This window comes from Patagioenas fasciata, chromosome 2 (assembly GCF_037038585.1).
Source record: "Patagioenas fasciata isolate bPatFas1 chromosome 2, bPatFas1.hap1, whole genome shotgun sequence".
In the NCBI taxonomy this organism is placed as follows: domain Eukaryota; kingdom Metazoa; phylum Chordata; class Aves; order Columbiformes; family Columbidae; genus Patagioenas; species Patagioenas fasciata.
This window is the reverse complement of record NC_092521.1, coordinates 114,251,870-114,274,632: the sequence shown is the minus strand read 5'-3', so window position 1 is coordinate 114,274,632 and position 22,763 is coordinate 114,251,870. Positions and strand designations below refer to the sequence as shown.

Sequence of the window (22,763 nt, the reverse complement as noted above, 5' to 3'; positions counted from 1 at the left end):
CCTCTCTTTGTAGGAAAAAATGGTGCTTCTGCTTAAACAGTGCAGCATCAATGATTATAACTGCAGCTTAATTTAGTTTTATTCTTCATCAGTTCTTTTAATTTGATATAAACTAACTTGACTGAGTAAAAACACATCCTTCTTGCACATCAGGATGAAAGTCTAGGTTTTCAAGCTATCCTTGCCAAAAATGATGTCCCACTTTTAAATCACAAGTAATCTGAGCTGGCAATTGTCCATGGTGTGTTCCTGTGTTTCTTTCTGGTCAATACTTATTCTTCAGAATACTACCACATTGTACCTCCAAAACAAATCTGTATCACACTGATTGTTAACCCTTCACATAGAATATTTGAAGGAGAGGCTGAGGCAGAATTATCTAATACAATGCATCTTCAAAAAAATCTCTTACAAGCATACACAGCTAAGAAAACTCCTCAGATGAATAATCTCTGTGTCTCTTGACGCAAAATAGTCACGGTATGTACCATGCCTGTAAATCAAATTAACAAATTTAACAAACAACAGTTGGCAGGAAATGTACAGAACTCCTGCCCCTGGGCTGCTGTCCTGTAAAATAAAACAATGATTTATTAAATACATTTAACCTACAGGAGAACAGACATAACAGCCCTCCACAGGTTCAATCCACTTTTTTTAAGAGATTGCTTGCTCTTTGGGTATAGAGTAAGTACTGACTATAGATGATGAACACAAAACTATACAGTTACTAGGCCTTGATATTTTATCAAGGAACAGCAAATACACACACTAAAAACTATTATTTATAAACCAGAGCAATCAAAGAACATCTACAATGCAGGTTACACTTGCTTGTTCTGTCACTACCATTCTATTAAAACAGTCACTATTGCCTTGATTCACCAAGTTACTTAAGCATATGTCTAATTTTAAGAACGTGAATAATCCCCCGAAGTCAAATGACTACTCACCCAATTAAAGTTAGACATATGCTTAAGTACCTTGATGAATTGAAGTCTGTAATTGTCTGCAGTTGTTTCTGCCAATTTTACTGCAAGTAAAAAAACAGAGTTTAGCCAGTGAAAAAGTAATACCATAATACTTATATCACTGCAGAAATTAATTTTATTTAACCTTTTTTTTCTTTTAAGTTTGTTTTTTCATCCATAGTTCTAGCCAAAGAGTTCACCAAATCAGATACAATAAAGAAAATCACATTTTAAATGAAAAATAAATGTAAGCATTTGGTTTCTCTTCCATTCATTTATAGAAAATCTTTGCTGAACTATGAAGTGTAAAACTTGGAAAAGACATAGGAACCTTGCTACTTCCAGTAGCTGATACTGAATTTATTGGGCAGAGTCATAAATTGAAAGAGCATGATGATGGATGGAATGAATACAACAAGAAGCTTCACTTCAAAAGAGTCTTTCAAGATAGGAAGCTCTGAGGTGCTTGCAAGAATTAGGGTCCTGGACTTACTGCAGCACCCTGTGAAGTCTACAGGAAGAGTTACATCAAATTTTGAGAGGTGAACTGACCTGCTACTTCTCACAAACTATCAGCTTCCCCTTGTTTGGAAGAAACCACATACTTGGCAATACCAGCTAGAAGTTCTTTTTTAATGGTTCCTAAAAAATAGGATAAGAAATAAAAGGAATGGGGAAGGAATACCAAAAAGAAGTATCTCTATAAACATAATGAAATCCTTGTAAAGTATGTTCCTTAGATCCATTAAGACCTTTATAAACATACTACTAAAAACACAGCAACTCCAAACAATTTATAACATCACAATTCACAGCCTTCCTGCCTGATCTAAGGCTAAAGCAATAAACGGCTGCTGTTCCATGGCTACAGCTTAAATAAGTTGTACAAGAAAAATACAATTATCCGTGGCGAAAAGGTGAGAACTAAACATGGTTTGTTATCCCATCTAAAAAGTCAGTATTCAGGAATTTGCCAAGAACAGCTTTTGATGGTAGAGCAATACTGTTGGTGATAAAGAACTGCAGAGCTAACCTGTGAAAAATGAGGACAAAGAACAAATAAAAAAGCATAAACTGAGAAGCATTTGATGGATTCTGGTCCTTTATTTTCTGGAAAATATTCTTAAATAACACCTGTGCTGGACTCACACCTGTAAACTACAAGCACACATAGCAATGCTAGCCTGTAAATTTCTTTCTTCAGCTGAAGTTTTTGATTAAAATAATTGTAAAAGCTTTTCAATCCCTCATAACAAATTATTTGGACATACGCTTTCTCCTTGTCTCCTTGTGAGTCCTAACATTTCCTTACATAAAGACAAACTGGGTATAGCCCAAATTTGCCCACAAGGCTTAAAACCATGTAAAATACACCCAGAAGGTAACTAGCTCTACTTTTGTAATTACATCCAAGAATTCTGAATAAAATTCATGTCTGTGTATAAATCATGCATCCTGCTCCCACTGAGATTACCCACTAAAATAACCATTGGCTTCAGAAATAATAGAAATAGCTATAAAAAACACAGTATGGAGCATGGAAAAAATTCTTTGAAAGAGGAAAAAAAGGTTAACCTGACCTTACATATGAAAAGGAATGACTACTACTTCCTTCAAATTGGTGCCCCAGGAATTCACAATCAGAATTCAAGCCCCACTCCTGAATCACACGGGAGAAATGGGAATATGCAGTGGGACTTTTCAGGAATACGTACTTATAAAATGAATACAATAGGAAAAACTGGGGGTGGGGGGAACTGTTCTCTAGTAGCTTAACCTGTTTACCTCTCCAAGATTACCTAGCAGAGGTAAATATGTTATTAATGTAACAGAAGTATGACTTCACCAAGCATACATTTCAAACCATATTCTGTGCTCCTGAGAATACCCTTCCACTGCGAGTCTTCCTCACATAAAGTATTTCTCACTGCAACCTAAAATCCCTTAATAATTACCATTTGGGGTTAACATTCTTAAAATACCTTTTAGAATGATTACTGAACAAATCTGTTGCACTGGATTAAAAATCTACAAAGAAATACCTAGCATTTCATTGTTACTACATTTACTCACAGTTTTCCCTTGAGAAAACAGAAGAGGAAACTAACCTGATTTTCCACTTTAAACTATGTTCTCTGAGCAACTTTAGTGTTAAAATTTCTGCTAAGACAATCATTGCTTCCAATTTTCCCCTGACCACAGTTTGTTAGAACGATATACTGAACTTTAAACTTTTAAGAAAATGCCACAAACAAATCCAAATAAAGTAAGCATGCACCTGCTCCCATACTTAGTTCTTCTCCGCATTTGGTGAGGTGGTCAAGTCCTCTTGTTAAATAAGTCTGAATCACATCCTGGTTTAAAAAAAATAATCCACAAATAGTTCCTCAAAACACTCTGGGTTTTTATTTTAAAAGTTTTATAACTAAACAGGGTTCAACTCTCGCAATAACTCTACAGATTGTTTCCACCCACACAAAAAAATCCCAGCCTACTTACTGTACAATTTATACTCAAAATGTGTAATGCTATTTTCCAACTGCAAACAAAATCAACGGTGTGAAGAAGTGTAGAGTTCATACTAACTCTAGAGAAAAAGCAGTCCAATATATCTTGTTCAAACAGTAAGTGAAATCAGAAAAGCTCACAAGGAGCAGGAGGGGAAGTTCAACCTTTAAGTGAACTATTACAAATGGCAAAAGTAAATTTAAGGCCTTGAGGGGGTGAGAGAAGAGAAGGATGTGAAGGCTGAAATCCTGCAGCATTTTTACAATAGATTTTACAATTCATTCATTTCCAGATGACAAACAGCAACTTTGCAGACAAAGCAAGAGCACCTGAAGAGCAATACAGATATATCCTCACTACAAATTTGTCACCTTTTCTTCTTTTCTTGCTCCCATTACTGAGCTTTGGTGAAAACAGTAAGAACATGCAGAGGAAAAAAAAAAAATATCGATCATCCTAGCCTGCCCATGACCAGGATGAAAATAATCTTATTTGGAACAATTTTTCCTTTATTCCAAAATACTTTCATTAACACATTGATGTCCAGAATCTACACTATTTCCGTGCACCCCCACATCCACACAAACAGAGCCCCAAGCAAATAATTACTTTTCCTGTTTACGTAAAATAATTACGCAGGATTTCCTGAGAACATGATTTTCAAATTAGGGACAAACCAAACTAAAGAGTCTCTGTTTCCCTTACCACAGGAAATGTAGTGGATTTGGTTTTAAACTCAATTTATACATCAATTAACAAGCTGGAAGTTCTTATCTGTGACTGAGTTGTGGCAACTTTTGAAAGTTGGGGAAAACAATGTTCTAACATGTATTTAGCTGTTGAAAATATCTTTTATAAATGTTAAATTTAATAGCTCTCTAGTGCATGTCTGGGATTTCTTTGTAATCTTCTTGAGCAATGTGTAATATTTTGGCAAAATCCCAAACCCGCTCAGTTAGTAGTAGTAGAGAAAACGAAAGGCTATAAAGTGAATTTGTTGTCTCTTTTTTTTTTATTAGTTTTAGAAACTTTAAACATAAAAGAAATCTTGCTTTACATTAACTTCACCCTGTTGCTGCATTCCAGAAATTTAGTGCAGATTTGCATGTGCTCCATATGTATCTTTCCATCACTGCCCTACCTGGCCTAAACAATTGCTGTGCATGTGCTGACCAGCTGTGAAGAAAGAGGAAGGGGGAAGGGGAAAGGGGAAACAACTGAGCTTTGGACTTGGAAAGCAGAGAGATGAATTTCCTGGCTTACCCTGTGGCCCACTTAATGTCTTCAGTCAGGTGACCAAAAGAGGCAAGTAGATTACACAGGAGCAGACACTGGACGTCAAACAATAGATTGTAGCCACACAATATTCCAATTTCCTTTTCTGATCACTGTAGCCTCAATGTGCACAAGCTACGTCCTAGTGAGGCTACTTTTTATGGTTGCTTCTCCACATGCTTCATTTCCAAGAGAACTGTACGATGCTGCAGTCTATACATTCCTTCTAATTTTAGGAACTTGGTATTCTTAATTTTATTGATCTGAAAGGGCAATATTGGCCTCAGAATGGTTCTCCTACTGCTTACAGGTGATGTGATACAACTCAATGCAATACAATGATAACTGATAGTCAGTTACCATGAATGAAGGCAAATAACTTGATTTCTTATAGAGTACATTTTCTACATACTGAAAAGAGGTTTTTACAAACAACCCACTAGTTTTTAATGGTTAACTTACATTTACAGCAAGATATGATCTGCAAGTGAATATCAAATATTGGCCTCATTGATGTTACGGTATTAAGCAAAAAAATTTATAGTTTGCCTCTTTGAGTTTATTCTTAGGAAAAACAGTCAATAGAACAACGAAAAACAAATTTTTAACTTCCAGCACTCAAATTATCACTTCCAGCATCACTTTTTCTTTGATCTATTTTTTCAATTTTACTTACTACTAGTGGTTGATATTTATAATGTATGCATACAGAATTACACTAAAAATATGTTACAATACAAATTGCTGTTGAGCAGGAAAGCCTAGTCCAAATGGCATGTAGGTATTCTTGCCTCTTGTTCTTTTTCTGGTTACTTGTCTGAAGGGCATAGTTCTTACCTGGTATTTTAAACGGCCTATCACATGCATTGGCAGTGTTATAATCTCAGATTTGATGCTTCCCAGCTACAGCAGATTTTTAGCCCATCAGCTCAAAAAGCAGCTGTCTGCAATATGGGTTCATCTGTTCTCCCAGTCTTTTCTACTTCAAATATTCTTAAAAAAAAAAACAAAAACAAAAACAAAAAACTTGTGCTAATCCCTCAACAGTAAAAAGCAGCACTATATTAATTCACATGTGGCAAACACAGCATCTTCCCTGCCTGAACTGAAACTGCCATCATACCATAACTCAATCACCAACTGTTGCCAGTTCCACTGCAGCAACTTTCTAATGGTTCCAGAGACATTCAGTCTGCGGCATTTCTAATTCTCATTACAACTCTTTCACATATACGTTTTAAGACGTTCTTAAATGTGCAGCATCAGAACAACTACAATAGATTTGAATAGCATTTTAAATATAGTGGATATGTCTCTAATGGCCTTTCGGACATCTTAAAATCCTGCTTATCCAGTAGAAGGCTTGAGTGCAAAGCTTGGAAGGAGGGTTATCAGAACTGTTTTAGGGTGGGGATGTCAAGGGGAACATCTCTTGCTGGAAGTACAGCAGATGGTATGGTGAATGATTACATTAAGCCAAGTCACTCCAAGTCACTCAGATATCCCAAAAATTATAAGGTCGGCTTAAAAGCCATGAGATACTCTAAAACAAGAACTATCAGTATTTTTCTCTTTCAGGGTTTTTGGGGCTTCACGGAAAAACCGCCTTCCCTTCCAAGTCTTGGTGAGTTGATACATTACTGATGAGTTGGGTAAGTCTGATATACATTACCAAAAAAATACCATTTACATCCGGACAGTAAAGTCTCACTAAATCAAGAACAGGGTCTTGATTTCCTCAAGGAGCTGAAATCAAAGGTGCAAAAAACCAAATAACTGAGTAGGTTTTTATTAAAATGGCAGGCAGAAAAACACAAGACCTAACATGCCGCCGAGTTAACTTGGGTGATTATGTGAGTCAGCTGTCTTCCTTCTTTTTCCACCAAAGCAATTTTTGGAACTGGTAATATAGGAAAAGACAGAGGGGGAAGCTCAGAAGACTGGTAAAGGGACAAAAAGGACATTAAGTTTTTTATTACTTTTATTATTATGCCACTCATCATTTTCAGGACCTGGTACACTATTCTAAGGTTAGGCAGGGAGATAATCCATACATCTGTCAATACTTAAATATCAGAACCACATTTATATTATACCAAGTTCAATTTCACAGTAAAAATGTTGTCTATCCAGTGTCTCTCCAGTGTCTATCCAGTGTCATCATAAAACCTGGAACTGGCACATGCCTCAAGAGGGTTTTGTTTTAACTTCTATTTCCAGGTGAAATTCATAAACTCTAGCACAGAAGTTATTCTACAGGTCTTCCATGTCCTACGTTAAGTCATACTTCTGCTTTTAATGGATAAAATTGGATTTGAGTGATTAAGTCTTCTGAAGATGCTCAGCACAGAAATCAGTCCCATCTGAAACTGACTCATGACCCCCTTGATTCCTATGAACATCCACAATCTCTAAAAGCAGCCCACCAGCCCAGTGTTTACAGAAAGCACTGTATTACTATTCTCATTGCTTATTATTTGCATTAAAACAATACCTACTAACTCTATTATGCACTACACAAACATAAACTCAGCAAATTCATTAATAAATGCACAGTAGCACACCATGCGGCAATACACAGGTGAAACTTGAGCTAGATTATGAAAAAGCTGTGTTGAGACAGTGTACTTCTGAAAACCCAGTGTTTTCAAGTGTCATGATCTCCTAAGATTTCTCTAGAATCCTTGCAGAAGAATCTGAGGAAGCTGCACACTAGCAGCTTCAGGACAGAAGTGAGAACCTACAGCTTATAAAAGTGCAAACACAGTGACTGGATTAAAAAAAATAATGATAATAATCAAGCAAATTAAACACCAGCACTTACCTCCCAGAAAGAGACACATATATCTCTCCGAAACAACCAGGGAATGGGTAGCAACCAATATCGACTTGCAGAGTACAAATACATTGACTTGGATGTCTGCCTTTGCTCACTAGATTACAGTGAAGGGCAGCACAAACTTCAATAAGGCCATATGAGAAACACAGTTACCAACTGGTAGGATATGACTCAAAGGAGTTATGAATGATTTGTCAACATGTAAGAATACACTCGACTATTCATGGAACATTTCAATATTTTCATTAACAACCCAAATACCGAGAGAAGAAAGTATGTACATCAAACTTGAAGATACCACAAAACTAGAAAGAACTGCAAGTACTGGACAGACTGGATAGAACTGAAAATGTCTGCAACTAACTGTGAGATGAAGTATGACCGTAAAAGTGTGAAATTCAACAAGGAAAATCAACTGAGCAGTTTTAGAATTAGGCATGAGGAATTCACTCACATGAATAAATCACATACAAGAGAACAGGATCAAGAATTTAGATGTTCCACAAACTTAACATGAATCAAACAAAAGCTCCTTTGCAACAGCAGGGTAACACTAAAGTGACATTTCAGAACATCAGAACCCACAAGATTCACAAAATAATTTATCTTTTATACAGGGTGTTTCAAGAAGAGAGACTCAAATTGAAATCACTCTATCTTTGAAATTGGGTCCATCTTTTTGAAACACTCTGTACTTCAGGATCACAAAACTGGACTTGGAGTAACGTACTACATTTTTTTCTGGTCGCAACAAAAACAATACATTCCAAAAAGAAAGTACGATGAATAGCAGTAGATTCTGGAACGTGTGATCTCAGGCGAAAGGCAAAGCAAACTGGGAATGTTTAGCCTAGAGAAGACCGAGATATACCAGTCCATAAGGTCACAAAATATACTGAAAAGGAGAAATCTGGCTTCTCTGTTAGAAAGCTTTTCTTATTGTCTGATCTGACTCTTCCTAGCTATGATTTCAACACTTCTTGCCTTGTGTGCCACAGAGATAAGGAACAGTGAAGCACTAAAAAGAACTACCTGAGGGGTTGTGGAGTCCCAGAATCAGTCAAGCAATTTTCTGTGGAGAGCAGTATTGTTAAAGATGATCTTACACGGAGAAGGGATAGCCCCATCCAAGACGCTTTTTCTATGATTGTTCCCTGCTTGAAGCATTTAAACTATAATAGCTTGCATACTTTCACATTATGTTGTTCAGTGCCATGCGGTTGTACCTTGAAAGACAGGAATAACCTCTTTCGAACAGTTTATGAACAGCTTACTATTTAAATAGAGACAAAACAGAAGAAAAGTAGAAGGAAGAGGTCAACTCTTTCACAGACGGAGGAGAGGCACACAAAAGTGGCCTACTCAAATTACAGCCGTGGAAGTCAAATCTCAAATAGATAGAAATGTGACAGGAAACACAGCAGTAGAAATTCTGGAAGTAACCACCACTCCATTACTTGCTGCAGCCTGGAACTGGTGACTACAAGAAACTGCTTTACTTTGTATTAAAAATGCATTGCGAGTACTCACCCAAAAACCAGCATCACATCAACTGCAGTTGCACAAGCACCCAGAACAGAAATAACAGCACTATTTGCAAGCAAATGTAGAGCTACATTTCTAAGCTTCAGTCCAATCTCTTGACCATAAGTGATTTATATTATCTTTTTAAATCTGACAAAGTCCTATTCAACGGATGTTTGAAGAAGCTCACATAAGATGTGCAGGAAACCACTACAAAAAACATGGATATGTTCAGTTGCTTTCAGCACCTGGGACTTGAGGAAAAAAAACTATTTAACTGTTTTCTCCTCCTCATTATTACTCAAAACTTTTAAATGGAAGGAAATAAAATTACTTAAGAATCTCCAAGGGATTTGAAAAGGTAACAGTGAAAAGATAGCATAATTATGCATGAGTGCTAAGAAGTATCACTAACAACATTCTCTTAAATGAGCTACCTGATCAGATTCTTTATACAGAGAAGTCTGTTCCTCCTCAAGGCCCTCCTTCTCATTCATGGATTAAATACCTCATTAAATAATGTATATATTAAACAAATCTCAAATTCTTTCATAATTCCAACAGTCATGTGATGGCCATTTTTACTTCTCATTTACCATCCAACTTGGACAAATCGGTGAATGTGAACTGGGTATGTAAAAATGTGTAACATCAGGAAAACTAAACAAAAAGCTAGAATTACTTCAAAACATTTCCTGTATTTAAAACTCTCAAATAAAACAAGATACTGTAAGCTTGTACACATAAGAGGAAGAAATTATTCGTGGTTTTGTGGAAGCACTAAAATAAGACTCAGGGTCCATTGTTCTAAGTCTCCTGCTAAATTAAAATGCAGTCTCTGCCCCAATGAGCTAAGTTAATAACTTGTGTGTACTACAAAAGGCTTTGTTGCATTGTTACAACTATTATTCATGGTCAAAAGTCTCTAGCCACTATTATAACCACATACCTCAAGGATAAACTTGACAAGGTCAAAAAATTGTCTCTGTTTGGACGAGACCTTATCATACAGACTAACATTGGTATTTATAATATTTTATAGTCCTTGTCTTTATGTTAGGTTTTAAATACACTATACAAGACTCAGCTAATGCTTCTTTACTTGAAATCACATCAGCTTGCTATTTGTTTATTGTTACGATCATTCCACATGACAATGGATTCCTCCAATGCAGAATCACAACTAATATTAACTGACTGCTTATCAGTTGGACAGCAAATTAAAGGTTAACCTTGTGTCTGTTTGGGGTTTTTTTTGTTGATTATTTTTTAATCTAGCAAAGAATAAGCCTTCTATGATGATAATGTAAATTCCGTTCTTTACCTTGGCAGTTTTCTAAATATAACGTATAAAAAATACAAAATACAAAATATTAAATACAAGGTTGAGTCTTCCATATCCTTACAAGACAACTTTTTGGAATCTCAGACGTCATCTGCCTAAAAAACACCCAGGAAAAGAAAGATGACTAATGATGTAAAACTAATAAGTAAAAGTTTGAAAAACTCACTAAACCCACACATGGACATACTCATGCAAAATTCGAGTGCCCTAAACTTGCTGTAGTCAACATAAATCAAGATCACAGTCAGATAACTGCTTAATCTTTGCTACCTCACATTCAGATGACACTCCAGCATCAAGTGACCTCACCTCTGCAGGTTTCACTGGACTGGGAGTCATCAGCAAAATCATCCTGTAAAATGATCCACGGTGAAACAAAGCAAAGATCATGGAACACAGACAAAGTAACCCTAAGAACCTTTTAACCATAAATCACACTGAAGTTGTAGCTGATAACTCATTAGCAAAGTTTTGGCACCAGGCTAAGTGCTTTTCTCCTACCTCGGCAGCTGAACACCTGAGAATAAGAAGACACAGCAACATGATGCTGTTAAAATAGGAAGCAAACTATTCTCAAGTGTCTCAATAGCACATGAAAGCTCTTCATTTTACTCAGAAACACGAAGAACTCACCTAAGGCACTTGCCAGATCAGGTCACAGCACTTGAAGAGTTGAACAAAGCACAAATCATGCCAAAACCAAGAAAGTATAAGAGGTTTAAAAAATATAACCTCAGGGAAAACGTGAATGAGCTGGCCTTACACAAACCAGGAAGGAGAACACTGTAGAGGAGCTCTATATATTTTCTATATATGTAGAAGCTTGCTATAGACAATATGGTGATCAACTCCAATAATACATCACTACTATGAAGCCAAAAACCTTTTCCTAAATTCAGGCTTTATCTTCCTTGTTGAAAACAGAATTATTTCTTTTCCTCCTCTAGTGGACACGGAGAATTAACTACTCAGCAAGACTGTAGCAAGTATTTCAAAACCTCTGGTGAAGAAAAATTGGAACAAACCTCTGTAAGGTATCCTAGATATAAGGGAACAAATGTGATACTATATACCAGATAAAACCTGTTGAGATCTCCTTGGGGATACCAATATAAAATCAATTTCCCTGGCTTAATTTGTATTATAAAGGAAATCTCCAGTCAGCAAATATTGTGTGTTTTAAGTGATGGCCAGGAAGTACAGTTTTGTCAAAACAGAGAACTACTCGTAAAAAATTTCTCTTTCACCTTCACCCTTACCACTCTCAATACAACTGAATTCAAGTATTGTAGCAAAAGTCCCACTTATCTTCAAAAGTAAGCAAATCAAAACAATTTTGGTAATAATAGAGGTTTAATAATAGAAAAAGCCTTAGATTACTATTTCTGTGTCTTTCTATTGTCAAGTTTTATTAGTGAGAGTATTGGTAAACATACCTGTTTCAGCATCATGCAAGATACACTAATGTAGCAAAGGGCATGGGAACCAACATTAGAAAGCACTGTAATTTAAAGGTTACTTTAATAAGTAGATTTAGCATTTAAACTTGAGTAAGGCAATGGGACTGAGACCTCTTAAGTGCATATCCCACTCTTGAAAATAGAAAAGAAGCTCTCTCAAAAACCCTAAATTTCCAATTAAATTCCCAGAAGCTGCCTGTGTACTGGAGGATCATAGCTGTTATCCAGTGGAGCTAGACTTATTGTAGCACTAACACAATGTTTTTAGAGGAAACTAGATAGCCCACGCCAAATTTATTAGTATACATCAGTGCTTGGAAATTAACTTAATGACCAAATTTGCATGAAATGTCAGCTCACTGTGAAAAGAAGGGGTCATCCTGCAAAGAAGCAGCCAGGTTCTACACTAAATCTTTATGAAGCAAAGCTCAACACCAAATACATTTAGAGTCGCCAAACAAGCTTCATAAACTCCAGAGTGATTCACAGATTGACTAACTCTGCAAACATCCTTCACAAGATATCATAAGCTCTCCCCCCCAAAAAAAAAAAAACAAATGAGAGAATAAATATGATTTACATAGCAACTCCATTCATTAAACTAGTTTTGGATAGTCATTTTTTAGCATTTCATGGCAACAAAGAACAGCCCTCAAACAGATGCATTAAATGTGAGCAGAAATGCAATTCTCATCATGAGAGAAGGAAAAATGCTGCAACAACATGTGGGAAACAAGCATTTTTCTAACGAAGTAAATGCTATGTGAAAGAAAGTGTTTTACATTCTTGAGGACAATAAGAGTGAAACAGTTTCAAACCCTGTTACATTTCTGATGGCAGATGGTTCCCTTTTGGCTGAACAGTGGTAAAGGTTCTTAATCAGGTCTACAAGTACAGTGAACCTTCACATTGCTGAAAGAGAAGCATCACTCCATTAAAGACAAGTTCATAAGCAAGTGTTAATCCCCATGCAATGTAGCATTTATCATTTTTCATGCAAGTGCTCATTCCAAGAGGATTATCACTTCCCCATCCTGCCCTCTGGCTGACTACACAGGGCAGAGAAATTCTTTATTCCATATGGAAGGGGAGAGGGAAGTTGGAGGAAGCTGTGATCTCTGGCTTCCAGTTTTGCTGCAGCTACTCCAAGTCGCAAGTGGGAAGGAGCACAGGCCAATCTTGCAGCCGCTGCTCTTCAATGAGAGTATAGATATGACTTCCCAGAAGCTGTCTAGCAATTAGTAACACATATCATATCACAAAGATGGGAGGAGAGAGGCGGAGGAGGGGTGCAAGCACTCCTTGCTAATGAACACATATCTGTACAGGTCCAACCAACCCACCTGATTGAGTGGTCAGATGCACCTTTGATATGTCCACATATGGAGTATTTCATTTAAGCTTGATTAAAGTGATTCTATTCGAAACGCCTCAGATATTAATAACGTGAAACAAATCAAGCACTGTAAGCACAGTAATATAGCTACGATCTGTGAGTATATAAATCCACTTGTGTAAATTTATGAAATTTGAGCTGTTTTTCCTCATAATATATGCACTTTTCTAAAAAACTGCCCTTTGAGGTATAAAGAGCTTTGAAAAGAACATATTTTAAGTGGCACTGTATTAGTTACAGGATACTTCTGCTTTCCTTTGGGGCATAACATCTTTACCTCTATACTCATGTCTCTCCTTGCAGAACTGACTACATACGGCTCACCTGGGTGCTCTTATATAACAGATCTATTCATGCAACAAGGTAATTGTAAGCAAAAACATGAAAAGACACAAGTTCAAGACTAAACAGCATGTCAAACCCACCGCAGAGACAACCAGAATATTATTTTGTAACATGCCACACACATATAAAGTCAAAAGCACTGCATATACAAAACCACCTAATTATTATGATAATTTGTATCTACCATCCTACAGAGCTCCTTAGAAATAAATGCTGCAACAAAAACTAGATTACATGAATGACATCTAGTGGACATACCCTTCCATTACAATCAACATTTTCCAACCAGAACTGTCACAAGCTTCACATAGTAAAAGCAAGCACCTGAATATCAATTAAACAATAGCAAGAATTCTCCTGATTTTTATTTATTCATTTTTCTGTCTTCATAAAGTTAATATCATTATGTGGAAATGCCTTAACCTCTCCTGTGCCCCAAGAGTGAACATTATTCACCATAAACCACCGGATCTCCATTGCTGAAGTCCTGACTCATTTCAGTCACTTGAAGTAATATGTTTGTGTTTCATTCTCAATTACTGACCATAAGAAGCTGATTTGTCCTCTCGTACAATACCTTTCACAAGGGTTCACTATGTTTTATTAGGATTTCTAGCTACAATGGCAATACAAATAGTTACTTACATTGGTTCCACTTAAATTTGAGAAGAAACTTCTCAGCAAGGGCGACAGAGCACTGGAACAGGCTGCCCAAGGAAGTTGTGGAGTGTCCTTCTCTGAAGACATTCAAACCCCGCCTGGACACCTTCCTGTGTAACCTCATCTGTGAGTTCCTGCTGTGGTGGGGGGATTGGACTAGATGATCTTTTGAGGTCCTTTCTAATCCCTAACATTCTGTGATATGCAGGATGATTATGCCAGAAGTCACCAGATGATACTGCTACACAAAAATTTTTGAGCTCTCTTTCAGACTGTTTAAACATGTTTCAGCTTTTGAGCAGCTGTACTGTATAGTTACATGATGACCATGAAACACTTTCAGAAGAGCAAAAGTTAAATTGCCCTGGATCTGATAAGCAGATTAGAGGAAAGTGGTGATTCCATTACAGTCAATATCTCCTCTACAAGCCCACAGATCCTACTTTTATACCTTTCCAACCAGCTACAATTTGAAGAGCAATGTACTGATCAGGGCTCTGTTACGCTGCCCTTCCTAAGAATTACAGTTTGACATGGATATACAGATCTGTAATGTTCAGTAACCCTGCAACATGTTTGGAGGCTCACCATGCTGCTGTGAGTAATACAAACTAGACCTCTCACCCCAGCAATGGATGAATGCAGAGGAAACAATGAAGAATATACATAAAAGACAAATATGTTCACTAAATGACACTGAACATCAGCACACTTGTGTTCTGATTCTAGTTTCATTAGAGTTCTTCCTCATGTGACCACAGACAAGTAACAGGCTAATAATCTTAATGTACACCCATTTTAAATGTATGTAAATACACATATAAGTCCAAATACATATATAAATACATACGTAAGAATGTTTTATGACAGACACAAAATAGTCTGTGACACTTCCCAGGAACATATCAAAAATGAGACCGTCTCAATTATCAGCTATCATTCCTGAACAATAATCCATCTCTATTTGGCAAATTCAAAGTATAAGACCCATTAAAAAACATCTTGCAGGCAATTCTTAAAGTAGAAAGTGCAGGAAGATTTCCGTCAGGTAAAAAAAGTATCAGGTTTTAAATTTAAAATGCATTTAATTTCCATTTGAAAAGTTTCTGTGCACAGGTATGGAGCTGTCAATTCTATGTGAATACAAGGTCAGCTTCTTTAAAGTGCTGTCTTTGTGATGGGATAGAATATTACAAATGAAGTTATAACTACATATCCCATTATACACTGAGCCTGTATCTAAAACCACCTAAGGCAAACCTACTGATTTAGTTTCCAGACCGCTGCTCTGCCAAGGAGAGAGGCTTGACAACTCGTTGAAGGACTATCACCATAAAGGTATCAACATAATGTTGTCAGGTTTGAATAATTAGAATTCATTTCTCATAAATGGGCAGCTTTCTACAAGATTCCCACAGATGATTTCTGTACCTTTTCAATGACTAAAACGGCAAGGAAGCAGAATCCCTATTCCATTCTTACCAAGCAGAGTGCCAACTGTGATCCCTTATAATCACAATAACTCCAAAATATTTGTGCAGCCAGTAGTTCAACTAGTCATACCACAGTAAGACAAGAAGGAAAGACACAAGAAGACAAAGTCCTGAAAATCATATCCTTTTCTTGTTTTACAGACTCCAAGATGACAGAGGGCTTTCTTCTCTTTCCCATGCCTTGTAAGATAAAGATAGAAAGGAAGCAGCTAGTTAAAAAAACAAACCTGTAGGTAAGTAGTTAAAGAAGATACACTAAGTCACTGAAGTATCTGGAAGACTGAGTATTTATTACATGAGTAAAGACATCTATCTTGAGGATGGCCAAACTGTCCTTCAGAGACTGTATGAGAGAGCATGCTTTGCTGTAGAGAGCACAAAGTTTCTATTCAGTTGATCTGTGACCACATTTAATTTTCATGTCCAATGGGCAATACTTTCACAGTGATATTTCATTGCTCAGAACAGCAATATAGGACAATGCTCCCCCAGGACAGTCTAGATAATGCAGGTGAACATTCTGTAGATAAGGTTCACTGAGTAAGAAGGGGCATCTTGCATTTCCTCAATCTAGAACTCCCTCTAAAAGAATCTGTATCACATCTCTTTCCCGTGGATAAGTTCCACCTTCTCCTAGATGGAGGCATTACAGAGCAGGAAGATTTTCTTCCATAACCACCATTTTGGACTTCTTTAAGAAGGAGAATCTCATGCACAAAACAAAACTTTGCAAACAATCCAAGTTCTATTCCTTGTTGATTTTGATTCCAAGACACATTAACTGCAGAAGCATCCCAATAAACCACATAAAGGCAGAAAGGAAAATGACTACACATCACCATTCCTGTGTGGAATAAGCTGTTTGAAATTTCTAAATGACTGGCATTATTCTGTTGCCCTCCCCACTTAGAGAAGAAAAAACAAAAACAAAAAAACAACCACACCAAAGAGAGTCACGAAAAGTTCTGTGAGATTCTCCAGAGCTGAGTTAGGAAAATTGGTGTGCATTGTGCCTTTGTATGAAAAGTATTTCTGCCAGATGAATCAGGTAATTAACAACTTTCTGTAATGAGACACAAGTGACAAGAGTGGGATTTTCTTTGTAAGACTCCTGGACAGGATGAAATTCCACAATTAAAAGTATGAGATGCAGATGGTAAAAGCAATGAAGAGATATGATGACTATACTAATCTTCTTGTGAGCTTATACTTTGGTTTTCATAACACATTTCAACTGCAAGACGTTTGACACAGAGACAGTCCACAGAATCATAGAGTTGAGTTGGAAGGGACCCACAAGTATCACAGAATCACAGAATGTCAGGGATTGGAAGGGACCTCAAAAGATAATCTAGTCCAATGCCCCTACCGGAGCAGGAACACTTAAATGAGACTACACAGGATTATCAAGTCCAACTCCTGTCCCTGCACATGACAACCCCACAGTTCACACCGTGTGTCTGAGGGCCTTGTCCAGTCTCTTCTTGAACACTGTCAGGCTTGGGGCCGTGACACCTCCCTGGGGAGCCTGTTCCAGTGCTCCACCACCCTCTGGGGGAAGAACCTTCTCCTAGTGTCCAACCTAAACCTCCCCGGCACATCTTCCTGACATTGCCTCGGGTTCTGTCATTGGTTACTAAAGAGAAGAGTTCAGTGCCTGCTCCTTCTCCTCCCCTTGTGAGGAAGCTGTAGCTCTAATTAGAGCTGTTGCTCTAATATAAAAAACAGTGATGCTGGGTCTGATGAGTTATAACAATGCACAGGTCAGTCAAAAGAACAGATAATTGGTTAAAATAATACTTTCTCTCCTGCCTTGTGGTTCCAACTTCTGTGCAGAATGGCTGTCCCCTTTGCACATTTTGAAAACATATTGAAGTATCCTTGAGAAGACCCTGTGAGTCTTAGGACCAAATCTGGAACAGAAATAATATCATATTCATTGCGGTGGGGGAGAAATACCTGTAAGAGTTTGTTTTCCCCAATTTTAAAGAGACTTGCTTCAGTATGTCCCAAGAGAAAACAGCCCTATACCTTTAGCTGAAAGTTTGCCTCTGAAAGTGCTTGGCCTGCTGGCAGAGTAATAAGCTGCCACAGAAAACATCCTGTAAACACACAGCTTATGATAGACTTTCTCAGGAGAATGAATAACCATTCCGAATGGGCCCACTGGAAGATGAAAAAGTGAAGGTCTAGATCTCACACCATTGTACAGGAAAGACAGCTACATTGCTGAAACCACAAGAATGAGGGAAGACCTTATCACCCCAAGTGAAAGACAGTAATACAACTTTACTTTTCAGCACAATTATGTAAACCGGATGCTTTTAAGCCCCTGATTTCCTCTGGATAATCATGGAGCAGCTGTAGCTAAACAAGGTGCCTCATTATAGAAACTTGTTTAAAAAAAATTGCAGTAATTACATTCAAGATACAGCCCAGAACTCAAGGATTTTACTTTAACACTTGAAACCAAGCAAGTTGGGATCTGATTACATGCACTATCACAGGAATGACCCATTCAAACAACCTCGCTCTGATTAAGAAGCAGATACATTCAAAGTAGAGAATTTCTCAAGAACTGTTCAGCACTCAAAAATCAGTTTCTGATCTTGATCGATTAGAATCTAGAGTTCTTCATCCTTTTGGCACATTGCAAAGTTCACCTTCATAGAAGACCTATGGCAAACATTTACAGACAGTTTTACAAAAAAAACCTGAAAGACACTGCCTAATGAAAAGAAGTTCAAACCCTTTCCTTTGGGCTGTGGTGATGAGCATACAAAGCTGAAAACTCCGACATTTCCCAGGATCATGCCACAAAGTGAGCACATTATCAGCAAATGAGGAAGACCTTGAAAGAGTATGAAAATCCTTGCACAGCAAACTTTGCATCTCTTTTATTAAGAGCTTATTTCTCAGGCCAGAAATAGATTTTCAAAGTTCTACACACCTTGGTAGTTTCAGGAAAGAAAAAACTCAGTTGCCCATTAATGCTTAATCTGTACGTTTTTAAATACAAGGAAAAACAAGAAAGCTTGATCCAGAGAATACATTCAGGGACAAGTTATACTGTTAATTGTTCAGGCAAGAAGCAACAGGGAATTTGGTGAAATTACAGCAACATACTCTAAGTTAAAGTTGGCCTTGTAAAGAGAAAGAAATAGAGCCATTTGCAAAGGTATTATGAACAAAATTATTCAGTTGAAGCTGAGTGAAATAAAAGCAACAATAGCATTCATTATATACTACTGAATGTGTTACACAGAGCAGTAAAATGCTTACTCTAAACATTGCAAGCAAAAAAAAGTACTATTTATGTCCGTATTTAAGATACATTTTCATTAAATTTTGGTCAGGACTCTAGCATGACTGTGATCAGATTTCCATCACACAAAAAGATGACAGAAATTATTTATATTTTGTCTTTCTAATTCTGTAAAAGGATCTCTCAAGTTTATCCAGTCTTCCATGATTTACGTTAAATCTGACATGTTAGTCTGACACTTTTTAGTGGGATTGCAGGCTCTATATCACTTTAAAGTTATAATTTACTCAAAATACACCAAATGAAAGCCAAATAAAGCTGTGGACATATGGAAAACAAACATCAGTTTGCTACCACATTTGTCCTGAAATACATAGAAATTCAGTTTTCTGAGACGTGATTTTTATTATTTGAACAAATTATAGTTCACTTGCACAAAACATCCTGAAACAAAAAGAACAACATTTATTTGTAAAAATTAGCACTGTGATAGTCACATATTAGTTTAGTAAGCAAATGACAGTTTATTCAATAACTAGAATGAGGGATGAAAGACAGGTTTCAGAGTTCTTTTCTAAACTGTATTATAAATGAGCTACGGAAGCAACTCTAAAAGCGGTACAATAGCAATGGTGAGGGTTAATTCAAGCTTCTGAAGAGCTTTGCAGTCTAAGTATAGCTTATGTTAGTAAAGCAAAAAATAAGCTCTTGAAAGCGTAATATATTTATGGTTACGATCAGAATTATAACCAAGCTAGCTGACGGAATGTTAACAGATGATCCATAAACATGCATGGCTCCACCCTAATTACAAGAAAATTCACATTAAAACTGTTTATAATATTGAGGTAGTATTTCTACTATCAAGTTCAGCAACAGCATACAGAAAGAGAGAAACCAGAGCTTAGACAGGATATTTTTTTAATAGTTATTTACATATTGACTCATCTAGATTAAAACAGAAGATAGCTAAAAGAATCTCCATGAATTTTGAATTATATCTGGAGAGCTATGAAAAAAAGAAAAAGGATATTCAATGTATGCTTTTCCTTTTGGCCGTGGAAATACAAAGACAAAAGGAGATAAAAGAATGCAAGTTTCACTTATTCAGCCAAATGCAGTACTGTTAAGATAAAACATTTTGTTTAGTCAGGTTTTTGGTTTTGCTTACACAAACTCTGTACTTTCAACATACCAGAGTTCAAAAAGGGATGCACCAAAAGGTCATATTACAGCAACAGAGCAGAATGTAACCACTTGCATAGCAGATGCCTGGTTACAATGGGTCATGCAGAGCTGGTTCTAGAAAACATGGCCACACAGCTACATCATGCCAACCAGAGAGTGGCACGGCCACAGCTGCGCTGCGCTACACCTGTGATAAGAAAACTGCACTGCAGCATCAAACTCATGCTTGCAGAAAGCTACCACATCTCCTCATCACACTGAGAACCTGCAATTTGTTCCAGCAAAACCAAGACAGTTGACTATGTGGCCACATGTACCGAAAAAGTCTCCTGCCTCAATCAGATGCAGCTCTTTCAGAAACAATTGATTTTGGTTTTACACCTGAGGACGGCCTGGCTGTGACATTAGTCAGTGTTCTGCATGAATGCAGAAGACTTTTACCTAAGACTTTGCTGGCTTTGTGGCTTCAGGCCACAAGCTTGTTATGATCACTACCACCTTCACCACTGGGAAGAACACAATACATTGAGTTTCTCTCACTTTCTCTAAAAAGAAAGGAGATGGTAAAGAAACTGAGTGGTGTTTAGATGCAGTTCTCCCAGACAAATGCTGGGAACTGTCCCCCTCAGCATTTAAAGGACTCCAGTCAGAAATTAAGAAATCCAGGCTCTGCCTAGCTACTTGTAAGCATGACTACTTGATGAGAAGTACCCCAAACGGATTCTTTTCATTAATTAAATATGTGCTCAAGTCTCCGTAAGTTAGCATGACCTCCATCAAGAAAACAAAATGATCAGCTAGGAAAGAACAAAATTTTCTTTGTTTACTGGAAGAGCTTCCCATACTAGCCAAAAATAAGATAAAACTTGCAGTAAATTTTTTTTCCTGTGCTTGTTTATATGATGAAGGTCATGTTATTTTAAGGAATTTCAACCATTAATTAGATGTAGCAGACTATGAATTCCACTGGAGAGATCTGAAGTTTAGCGAATTTCTTTTGCCAACCTGTTGTCTCACTGAGTAACAGTGATTTGTGGCAAAATCCATGGAAAAGGATGAATATGTAGAACTCCCAGATCTTTGTGATCATTTAGATCGTTCTTGTAGGCTCACAAGATAAAATACCAAAATTCGAAGGCAAAAGATTTCTGGTTTTAACTGACATGGAAGTCAGGTAACCTTTTGGAAAAAAAAGAAGTTGTTACTCTGTCAGGTGAAAACTGATCAAGTCATCATACTAGCTTTAAAGTCATCTAATTTCAGCAAACACCTTTGATCTATTTCAGTGTTCTGTTACTAATCTGCTGCTGATGAAGAAATATGCAAAATGCAGAAATGACAGTGAACAACAGAACCTTGTCCTACCTAGACACAGACACTGTACAGACCACAGCAGGTCACAGGAGAAGTCAGTTCTCAGTCTCTTAATACACAAAATCATGAATTCCAAGAGCAAAAAAACCTAATGCTTTCTGCTTACCTGATATGGAACAATACTCCCATGAGCAGTGCCCCAGCGTTTTGCTTCCATTTTGCAATTAAGGTAATTAGCTGCTACATGAGTGAGACATGCAACCTGGAAATTGAGAAAAAGTAAAGTACTCAGGAAAGCTGAAACTTCACTAACAAATTCTTCAAAATTTCTGTGTATTTATATGTGCTTCAGATACAGAAGTTAAAATAGTTATGTCACAAAACTATTGTTTATATATTACCTAATACGCACACTTCTTTAATACAAAAAAATTCAGCCTATATCTATATTATTTAACTGTTTGTATCAGAACAACTCAAAAACTAATACATGTCCTATAACACTAGTAATGCTAGACAATCTAGCATTAAACTACCCTAAGAGATAAGACAGAATTACCCTAAACTTTTTGTAGAATGGTCAACTGCAGCAAATTAAAAATCAATGTCTTGTCCAAAGTCTGGTGGGAAGCATGATGGATTTGTGGGATAGAACTCACATTTCTTGAACCTCAATCCCATGGTTAAATCACAAAGGGTTTTTCTCAGTTACAAGATTACCTTTCTGTTTTCTCCTACGCTTCTCATTTTACATGCCCAAGCGATGGAAAATACTTGCTCTGTAATATTAATTAAGTGGTAGCCCTTGATAAATCATCTGCCATTAGAAGATAAAGAGAGATTTATCAAGTTATTAGTCAGACAGACAAAACCAGAAAAAGATTAATTTTGTGAAAAATACGGCATGCTAATTTAGTAACCATAATTTGAGGAGATAAATACATACTTTGTAACCACAAATATATCTTAGGACAAAGAAGTGAAAAATTCATGATGCAGTAATGCATGAAAATCAGTGGTTCTGTTATAATTGATAGCAGATTCTTCATTGTTATTTCGTTGGGAATACAGTGCGTGACTATATATCTGAAGCCAAGTAACGCAATAAAGCATTACAGTTAACATGCGAGGTTATCGCTACTGCACCAGACACAAACTATTTGTTTTATGCTGTTAACCA

The 22,763-nt window shown here is 36.9% G+C and overlaps 1 protein-coding gene across 9 annotated transcripts in view; it reads right to left on the bottom strand.

Moving 5' to 3' along the window:
* The window catches only part of SUGCT (succinyl-CoA:glutarate-CoA transferase), a 351,481-nt gene that overhangs the window by 261,333 nt on the left and 67,385 nt on the right, over positions 1–22,763 (bottom strand). For 8 of the 9 annotated variants that reach the window (XM_071804763.1, XM_071804768.1, XM_071804762.1 and 5 more), the window contains one exon: positions 21,750–21,845. The exons of the other annotated variant lie outside the window; for it this stretch is intronic. In XM_071804763.1, the coding sequence (XP_071660864.1) occupies positions 21,750–21,845 (96 nt within the window). The remainder of the gene's footprint in view (positions 1–21,749; positions 21,846–22,763) is intronic. 9 annotated transcript variants of the gene reach the window in all.